Below are 10546 nucleotides of genomic sequence, written 5' to 3' on the forward strand. Positions count from 1 at the left end.
AATATGTATGCATATGTGAATTATAAAATATGTAGACAATACCTATGTAGAATATATTTTAAAATATAAAGAATATAAAAAAGTACATATAGGTGTAAGTATGTAAAATTATGAAACATAAAGAATATATAAAAAATTGTATATTTTTTGAAAGTATGAAGTGTATGCAAGTATGTGTATATATATATAATAAAGGTGTATGAAAGTATATTTTATACACGTGTATTTATAAAATGTGTATAAATATATATTGATTTACCAATACATATGGATATATAATTATAGAATATATATATATATAAAATATTTACATATATACGTTTATGCGTATATAAAAGTAAGCTATTATAAAATATGAGCAAGCATAATACATATATATAGAGAGAATAAAAATGAAGTTGAAAACAATATAAAACTACTTAATATATTAATATAATAGTAACAAAATAAATAAACAGAAAATAAAGCTAATAATAATTAATAATAGTAGTAATAATAATAATAGTAATAATAATAATAACACTAAAATAATTAATTAAACAATAAAATTGCTAAAAAGGGTTTAAATCGAAATAAAAACCTAAATACTGGGCGATTTTGATATAAATAAAAACTAAAAGGATTAAATTGCAACACACGCCAAACATAGAGGGACCAAAACAGTAAATAAGCCGAAGCCCCGAAACGCGGCGCAACAGTGGGCCAAATTGGAACAAAAATAAAATTCTGGGGCTAAATTAAAAATAAAAGGAAATAGCGAAATAGGACCAAATTAAAACACACCGCAAATCGGAGGGACTGCACACGCAAATATCCCCCTTATCGAAAACACGCGGATCCTCCCCAGGGTCGGGTCACTGCGCGGGTCAGAGACCAAAATGACGCCGTTTTGGTCTCTGAACCCTAAATTCAAAAACGGCACCATTTTACAGGGTATTTAAACCCATTTTTACATCAAAAAAACACTTCAGCCGTTTTTTAAAAAAAATAAAAGGGGAGCCCCTTTTCTCCCTAAGAAGTCCGGCCATGTGGGTTTTCTTGGCCCCTGTTGCACCGCCGCTAGGCTCGCCGCACCGCCACCACCCCGACGACTGGCGAAGCGCCAGAAAGATGTTCAAAACCCCATCCTCCGGTGAGTTTCCTTTTTCCTTTCTTTTTTTTGATTATAAATATATTATGTATATATAAGTAGATGAATAAAAGAAAATAAATAAAAAAAGGTTTAAAATCTGTAAAAACGAAAACAAAAGGGATCAGAAATCACCTTTGAAACTTATCTTTTATTACTTTGGTAATATTTGTATTTTTTTTGATACCTCAAATTCTAACCCAAGAAGAAGAAAAAAACGGGGTACATATTAGGCTTTTTATAGCTGATTTTTGACTACTGTTTCTGTTGTCTTTTTGTGTTGTTTTCTTTTTTGCAGGTGACCGGCGGCGCAAGTAGGGTGATTGGAGTAGGTGGTGGTAGGTGCAGCGCAGCAGTGGCGGTGGCAGAGGAGGCCAAGGGTCGAAGAGGGCGACGCCTAGGGTTTCAGTCTCTGAAACCCTAGGCTAATTTTTTTAGAGAAAATGGACCTGGGCTATTGGGCTCCGGGTTTGGGTTAGGGGCATTTAGGTTTGGGCTGGGTCTGCTGGGTTTGGTTTAATTGTAATTGGGCTTGGTGTATTTGGGTAGGTTAATTTGAATTAAGCTTGGGCATTGGGCCGGGCAAAATATGGGCTTCACAGCTGCCCCTCTTTGCTCGTTGTCGTGTAACGAGAACAGAGAAAAGACTAAAAAAGACCAATTTTGCCCGGTCTCACCGGATTTCGACTTCTTTTGACGCTTCTCTTCTTCAAGTAGCCACATTTCAATCCACTGTGTCTTGTCGCTTCAATCCGCTCTACTGCACTTCAGCAAGATCTGACTTGTAGCTTCAATCTTCTTCACAGCAACTTCAGGGGGACGAGATTCATGGTTTTGGTCTGCTCCACTACAACGTCAGGGAGATAAGGCTGGATGCGATCTGCTCTACTGCAACTGCAGAGAGATAAGTTCTGTGGTTTTAAATCCGCTCCACTGCAACTTTAGGGAGATAGGATTGGCTTCTTCTGTCTGTTTAACTGCAATGTCGGGGAAGTAAGATTCGTCGTCATAGCTTCAATCTGTTTGACTGCAATGTCGGGGAAGCAAAATTTGCCGTCGTAGCTTCAATTTGTTCCACTGCATCGCCTGGGAAGTGAGATTCGCCATTGTAGCTTCAATCTGTTCCGTGGCATCGCTTGGGAAGTAAGATTCGCCGTTGTGGCTTCAATCTTTTGAATTGCAATGTCAGGGAAGTGAGATTCGCCATTGTAGCTTCAACCTGTTCCGCTGCATCACTTGGGAAGTAAGATTCGCCGTTGTGGCTTCAATCTTTTGAATTGCAATGTCGGGGAAGTGAGATTCGCCATTGTAACTTCAATCATTGTAGCTTCAATCTGTTCCGCTGCATTGCTTAGGAAGTAAGATTCACCGTTGTGGCTTCAATCTTTTGAATTGCAATGTCGGGGAAGTGAGATTTGCCATTGTAGCTTCAATCTGTTCCGCTGCATCGCTTGGGAAGTAAGATTCGCCGTTGTGGCTTCAATCTTTTGAATTGCAATGTCGGGGAAGTGAGACTCGCCATTGTAGCTTCAATCTGTTCCGCTGCATCGCTTGGAAAGTAAGATTCGCCGTATGATCTGTTCTTTGGGGAACATGACCTATATAAACCTATTTATGCCTAGTGATCATGATCGAAAATGAATCAGAATATCCTGGCTAAATGTGTATGCATGAATGCAAAATGAAAATGATCTTTCAATGTTTGAGTTATTATTGTCCCTTGCTCAATAAGGTCTTATTGCCAACGCGTCCGAATGCTATCTTGTCCGGTTGGTAATGCTCATCTCTTACTTGGTCAGATTGCCCCAACTATAATCTTCAAAGTTCAACTCACTGAATGCAAAATGTGAATCATCTTTCTCCCTCTGTGACCCAATAATAGAAAGACCTGGCCTTTTCTCGTTCCTCTGTTATCATAATTCAATGATACAGAATGTGAAAACTCTTTGGTCTCCTACACTATTCCCAGGGTGTCATACCAAATGTTTATACACAATTGCAAAATTTTCTCCAAAAAAACCTCTTCTCATCACTTGGTGATTATTGAAGCTTTGTCACCAATATGACATCTTGCCATTTTGTTTAATCCATGTTTGGACAACAAAGTTTGAAAGGATAGTCCTGTCTTAGACTTTTTCCTTTTAGGCACTTTAGATTTGGTGTGTTTTAAACAACAGTTCTGTTTCAGGTTCCTTCATTTTTTAGAAATTTCTAGAGTAATATGCAAAACTCCTTTTGCTTGAACATTTAGTCCATTAATCGTTATTTCAAATGTTTTGAACAAGATTATCACAATGGACCAACAAAAATGTTATTGAGAACAAATCTCAAAATGAATAAGTTAGTTAAGATGACAAATTTTGCTAAGATAAAAAACAATAGATAAAATGGAATTTTATTGGGGAGCAAAACTTGAAATGAATACATTAATCAAGACAACAAATTTTGCCAAAATTCAAAATATATAAGATGACGACAAGTGCCCTAGATATCGCAGCATGAGCTTCTCTGCATAAGCTTTAATATGTGTTTAGGGAATCTACAGTATTTTGTCGATGCCCCAAGATGTCGCCTATCCTTTCTTACTGATTCAAGTATAGTGAGACCTCCACATGCCCCAGATCTTGATCAAAATTTGAGCTATTTCGTTCACTTCATACCTCATCAAAATTTGAGTCGCCTTTTTTAGGTTTTCAACTCAAATCCCCTTTGGTCTCAAGGCGCCCTTTACGGGTTTTCACCTTGGCCTCTCCTTTTTTTAAGCGAAATATTTCTTGACTGAATTTGAGTTTACAGGATTTGGCAGGTTTTTACCATCCATCTCGCTCAAGATCAAAGCTCCTCCAGAAAAGGTCTTTTTTACCACATAAGGACCTTCCCAATTTGGCATCCATTTTCCTCTAAAATCTTTTTATAGAGGAAGAATTATTTTCAAAACCAGGTCCCCCTCGTAAAATTCTCTGGGACGAACTTTTTTGTTATAGGCTCGCATCATTCGTTTCTGATACATCTGACCATGATGAATAACTTTTAACCTCTTTTCTTCTACCAAGTTTAGCTAGTCATATCGAGATTGAATCCATTCAGCCTCATCTAACTTTAGTTCAGCTAATACTCGGAGAGAAGGGATTTCTACTTCTATGGGTAAAAACGCCTCCATTCCATAGACTAAAGAAAACGGTGTTGCCCCAGTAGAGGTCCTAATAGAGGTACGATATGCCAGGAGGGCGAAAGGTAATTTCTCGTGCTAGTATTTGTAGGTTTCAGTCATTTTCCCTACAATTTTCTTGATATTTTTGTTAGCTGCTTCTACGGCACCATTCATTTTTGGGTGATACGGTGACGAATTATGATGTCTGATCTTGAACTGACTGCAAACTTCTGCTATTAAGTTGTTGTTCAAGTTCAGCGCATTATCGGATATGATCCTTTCAGGCATCCCGTATCGACATATGATCTCTTTTTTTAGAAACTTGCTAACCGCTGACTTTGTGACATTAGCATATGAAGCAGCCTCCACCCATTTAGTGAAATAATCAATAACCACAAAGATAAAACGATGCCCATTAGAAGTCTTTAGAGATATTGGCCCGATGACATCCATTCCCCACATGGAGAAAGGCCATGGAGAAACCATAACATGAAGGGGTGAAGGTGGTGCATGCATTTTGTCACCATAAATCTGACATTTATGGCACTTTTTGGCATAATTAATGCAATCCCCTTCCATGGTTGACCAATAGTACCCAAATCTCATAATTTGTTTAGCCATCGTGAAACCATTGGCATGCGTCCCACAGATACCTTCATGTACTTCTTCCAAAATTTTCTTGGCCTCGACAGCATCCACACATCTCAACAATACTTGATCTTTTCCCTTTTTGTACAAGATATCCCCATCTAGGACATAATCAATGGCTAATCTCCTTAACGTCCTCTTATCATTTTCCGTCGCATGGTCGGGGTATTCACGACTTTTTACATATCGCAATATGTCCTGATACCAGGGGTGATCATCTTTTTCCTCTTCATCATCAATATTGTAACAATGGGCTAGAGTCTCATGAATACTGATCTGGATAGGCTTCATATCTTCTGGTTTGTTCACTTTGATCATAGAGGCTAGAGTGGCCAAAGCATCTGCCATCTGGTTTTCATCTCGTGGGAGATAATAAATGGTGACACTGTCAAATTCCTCAATCAATTCCAAGAGACTAATTTCGGGTCTTTCATTTCCCATTCCCCTTTTAGATGGTAAATTACTAATGCGGAGTCCCCGTATACCTCTAGCACCTTAATTTTCCGCTCTATGGCTGCCCGGATGCCAATAATGCAAGCTTCATACTCAGCCATGTTATTTGTACAATCAAAGTCCAATTTGCTAGTGAAAGGTTAATGATCTCCAGTAGGGGACACAAGTATTGCCCCAATTCCGTTGCCTATAGCATGTGATGCTTCGTCAAAATTCAGCTTCCAAGGACCACCTTCTTGAAAATCCTTTTCTGCAATTGCAACATACATCAAATCCTCATTTGGGAAATCGAAGTTTAGTGGCTCGTAATCCTCCAGATCTCTACTTGCCAGTAAGTCCGCTATTGCACTCCCTTTTACCGCATTTTGGTTCACATAGACTATGTCAAATTCAGATAGAATAATTTGCCATCGGGTTATTCTCCCATTCAGAGCGGTTGACTCCATCAGGTATTTTAGAGGGTCTAGCTTAGAGATTAACCAGGTTGTATGGTACAACATGTAATGTCTCAGTCTCCAAGTTGTCCAGATCAGGGCACAACATAGCTTCTCAATTGGCGAATATCTCGTTTCGCATTCAGTGAACTTCTTGTTGAGATAGTAGATTGCTCTTTCTTTTTATCCTGACTCATCATGTTGACCAAGCACACATCCCATAGAATTTTCAAATACTGCCAAATACAGTATGAGCGGCTTGTCTGGCAGGGTGGCATCAGCACTGGGGCGTTGGACAAGTAATGTTTGACTTTTTCAAAAGTTTTCTGACATTCCTCATCCCATACTCCTGGATTGTGTTTCTTAAGGAGACGAAATATAGGGTCGCATTTCTCGGTTAGCTGTGAAATGAACCGAGCGATATAGTTTAGTCTTCCTAGAAAACCTCGAACCTCTTTTTGAGTACGCGTTGGAGGTAATTCTTGTATTGCCCTTACTTTGTCAGGATCAATCTCAATTCCTCTCTCACTGACCACGAACCCCAGCAATTTTCCTGATCTGACTCCGAATGTGCATTTCGCTGGATTTAGTTTTAGCTGAAATTTTCTCAACCTTGTAAATAATTTCTTAAGGACCTGCACATGTTCCTCTTCTGTTTTAGACTTTGCAATCATGTCATCAACATAGACTTCTAACTCTTTATGCATCATATCATGGAACAGTGTTACCATGGCCCTCTTATACATTGCCCCCGTATTTTTCAACCCAAATGGCATCACTTTGTAACAAAAGGTCCCTCATAGGGTTATGAATGTAGTTTTCTTCATATCCTCAGGATGCATCTTGATTTAGTTATATCCAGAGAAACCATCCATGAAAGAAAACAGCGAATGCCCTGCTGTGTTGTCTACCAAGGCGTCGATGTGCGGCAAGGGGAAGTTATCTTTTGGGCTAGCCTTATTTAAATCTCTATAATCTACACACATCCGCACCTTCCTATCCTTCTTAGGGACAGGTACGATATTGGCTACCCACTCGGAATATTTGACCACTTGCAGGAATCCAGTATCGAATTGCTTTTGCACCTCCTCTTTTATTTTTAATACAACATCAGGCCTCATTCTTCGGAGTTTTTGCTGAACAGGCTTGCAATCTGCCTTTATAGGAAGACGGTGAACTACGATATCAGTGCTTAACCCAGGCATATCTTGGTATGACCATGCGAAGACATTTTTAAACTCTCGAAGCAACTCAATGACGTCTTGTTTTACTTCTTCAGTTATGCACGTGCCAATCTTCACCACCTTTCCCTCTTCTAGGGTCACCGTCTCTACCGTCTCCTCATGAGGCAGGATTTATTTTTCTTCCTGCTCTACCATCCTCAACAGGTTCGGAGATAGGTTGCAATCTGTGTTATCTTCAAAATCTTGAGATTGCTCTAAACACATATCTCGGTCAAAAGAATTTTCTGAGTCCATAGTAGAGTCACTCATGTCATTGATATCTTGGGACCTGTTATGGGTACCAAAGAATGTACAGGGAATGTATGAATTTAAAAGTTCTTATTTAGTATGATCATGAATTAATGAAAGAATGATTTGGAATAAAAGGCATTCAAGATGACTATTCATGCGAAATAATGAAAAGAGTTTCAAAATAATATATACTCAAAAAGAAAATACGATGATATATTTCATTGAAGTCACAATGTTCAAACATAAGCCCATTTCATTTCACAAAAGTTTTCATTTTCTCTAGGCTTAAACAGTTAGTATGTCTTGAATATTACTCTGGAAAAGCTCTAAAAACTTCAGGCATTTCTTCTGCAGTCCAATTGTTTAAAACACTCCCAGGTTCAAAGGGACAGATGCCTGATGTACTTCCTTCTTTAGATTCTTCTTCAAATATGGCACTGATGTTCAGGTTTCCTAACATCTCCTCTGTGGTATTCTCTCTTGGAATCCTTAGTCTAGAATACATGGTCCCTCCCGATACGAAGGTCCTGGATAAGTGGGGGAAAGCCATAGGTTCCCAATAAACTTTTTCTCCATTCAAACGCGCCTTCCTCCTCTCTTGTCTTTTCTCCAACTCTTTTGTTCTTTGCTTGGCATTTGGTTTAAACCCTAAACCAAAATGGTCTTGTTTATCCTTCACCACTGGTGCGTCTATCCTTTCTTGAAGACATCTTCCCAGTCCTCTTCCAGGCACAGGTCCTTTCCCAACTGTCATTCGTAGTCCCATCCTCGTGGCCCTAGATATGCTGGGCATCAGGATCTTCTTTCCCTCAATGACAAAGGTCGCATTTACGAACTCTAGGGATCGAAAGGAACATTCGACCGCCTCATCATTCATTCCCAAGTACGGTGCATCACTTGTTACCGATGCAATGATGTCTTTGTCAGCATTAATCGTAATCAACCAGCCTTCTGTTACCAATTTCAACTTCTGGTGCAATGATGAAGGCACCGCCCCCGCTGAATAAATCCAGGGTCTTCCCAACAAGTAATTATACGAATGCTTGATATCCATTAATAAGAAGTCCACCTCGTATGTATTCGGGCCAATCCAGAGGGGTATTTCTATTCTTCCTATTACGCTCATTTCAGTACCATCAAATGCCCTCACTATGTTCTGGCATGATTTCATGTGGGAGCTATCCACCGGCAATCTGCTTAAGGTGGATAGGGGCAAGACATTCAGGGCTGATCCATTATCAATCAACACACCTGGTAACATATATTCTCCACAACGAGTGGTGATATGTAAGGCTTTGGTGGCTCCTCTCCCTCCCGGCGGTATTTCATCATCATTAAAGAAAATGAAATTGTCGGCACTTATATTGCTAACCAATCGGTCCAACTTGTTCACTGAGATATCATGTGCGACATAAGTTTCATTTAGCACCTTAATCAAAGCATTACGATGTATTTCTGAACTTAGAAGTAGTTTCGAGCACTGAGATACGAGCCGGTTGCTTATGTAATTGTTCTACCATGCTGTACTCGCTGTGTTTCAAGAATTTTAGAAATTCTCTAGCCTCATTTTCAGTTACCGACTGATTGACATGGGATTCAACTTTGTCTGTTTTTACTTTTTCCAGCTCAACTGCTAAGGCTTTTCCTTTTCTAGATTCCACTTTTGCACTTGCCGGATCATAGCGCTTTCCACTTCGTGTATAGAATCCTTCATTTTCTTCTGAAGCATTTACCAAGCTCTCTTTTCCTGGAATTGTCACATTGCAGTCGTAATTTCAAGGAACCTTTTTGCTATCCTTGTAGGGAAAGGATACAGGTTTTTGGATTATGGCCTTTGGCGTTGTCTGTATTCCGGATTCTGTGTTCATTGGCTTTGAAATAATAACCACTGGGTGGTTAACCTCTTGGGCTTTCTTCGCAGATCCTTCCTCTGAAGCACAAACTTCTCCCTCTTCTAGTCCTTTGATTTCTTCATAAAACTCCAATTCTTTGTTATCCATTAAGTTTTGCACCATGGTTCTGAACTCGGTGCATTTTTGGATGTCATGGCCTTCTTCTGCATGGAACTCACAAAACTCCCTTGCTTTTTCATGCCTTTCTACCGAATCTTGCTTGATGAGACCTTTTTTCACCATTTGTTTCCAAACCCATCCAAGAGGGGTCCTTATCTCAGCTATGTTTGCCTTGACTCTCCTTCTTTCTTTCTCAATTATCGCGTTCACCCCTTTACTATCATGAGTGGGCAATGGATTCTCTGCTACATTTGGTCCAGATGATTCACCAATCTTGACGATCCCCAAATTGATAAGTTTTTCAACTAACTTCTTGAATGCAGTGCAATTCGCAATCGAGCGCCCCTTAGTCCCTGCGTGATACTCGCATTGAGCGTTTGCGTCATACCACTTAGGGTACGGAGGTTGCATAGGTTTCAGGTAAAATGGGGATACCACATGTGCATCGAATAAGTTCTGGTACAATTCTCTATACATCACTGGGATGGGTGTGAATTGGGGTCTCTCTATATTTGGCCTTGGATTGGATTCCTGTTTCGAAGAACCCTGCTGATTAGCGGTTACTATTCTGCCTTGCCTCATGTGATTGATTTAGAGTGGTCCTTGTTAAACATGCTTGTATTTTTTATCTCGTACTCCTTCTTTCTTGGTGCTGACCTTTTAGTACTTTCTCCTACTTCTATCTTGCCACTCATTATGGCGTTCTCTATCATTTCTCCAGACATCACTATGTCTGAAAAGCTCTTAGTGGCACTGCCCAACATGTGATTGAGAAATGGGGCTTTCAAAGTGTTGATAAAAAGCATGGTTATCTCTTTCTCTAAAAGTGGTGGTTTAACTTGCGCTGCTACCTCCCTCCATCTCTGAGCATACTATCGGAAGCTCTCATTAGGTTTCTTTTCCATATTTTGCAATACAATTCGATCAGGTGCTATATCCATCACATGTCTGTACTATTTTATAAAGGCCTGCGCCAAATCTTTCCACGAATGGATGTTGGCCTGACTCAATTGATTATACCATCTAGCCGCTGACCCGATCAAACTATCCTAGAAGCAGTGAATCAGCAGTTGATCTTGTTGATATACCTAGTCATTCTTCGACAAAACATAGTGATATGAGCTTCGGGACAACTTGTTCCGTCATATTTCTCAAATTCAGGCATTTTAAATTTAGGAGGGAGGACTAAATTAGGTACCAAGCTTAGATCTTTAGCGTCCATTCCTCGGTGGTAATCAGCATTT

General features: G+C 39.6%; 1 protein-coding gene across 1 annotated transcript; it reads right to left on the minus strand.

The window, feature by feature from the left end:
• Nucleotides 1–6663: 6663 nt before the first annotated feature.
• On the minus strand, nt 6664–9884 carry LOC107902416 (uncharacterized). Its single transcript, XM_016828604.1, has 4 exons — nt 9105–9884; nt 8808–9029; nt 7687–8719; nt 6664–6905 (listed from the first exon to the last, which is right to left on the minus strand). Exons 1-4 carry the CDS (start codon nt 9882–9884, stop codon nt 6664–6666), a joined length of 2277 nt encoding a protein of 758 aa, XP_016684093.1.
• Nucleotides 9885–10546: the final 662 nt, after the last annotated feature.

The sequence above is a fragment of the Gossypium hirsutum genome, chromosome D05 (assembly GCF_007990345.1).
Source record: "Gossypium hirsutum isolate 1008001.06 chromosome D05, Gossypium_hirsutum_v2.1, whole genome shotgun sequence".
NCBI classification, from domain to species: Eukaryota; Viridiplantae; Streptophyta; class Magnoliopsida; order Malvales; family Malvaceae; genus Gossypium; species Gossypium hirsutum.

Bases quoted from the DNA above. Each gene is read 5' to 3' on its own strand.
- LOC107902416 (XM_016828604.1), bottom strand. From the start codon at position 9,884: ATGAGGCAAGGCAGAATAGTAACCGCTAATCAGCAGGGTTCTTCGAAA. The intron at 8,720-8,807 runs GTAGAACAATTA...GCTTTGATTAAG, and splicing joins AACACAGCGAGTACAGCATG to GTGCTAAATGAAACTTATGT. The intron at 6,906-7,686 runs GCATCTGTCCCT...TAAAAATAAAAG, and splicing joins TAAAGAAGGAAGTACATCAG to AGGAGGTGCAAAAGCAATTC.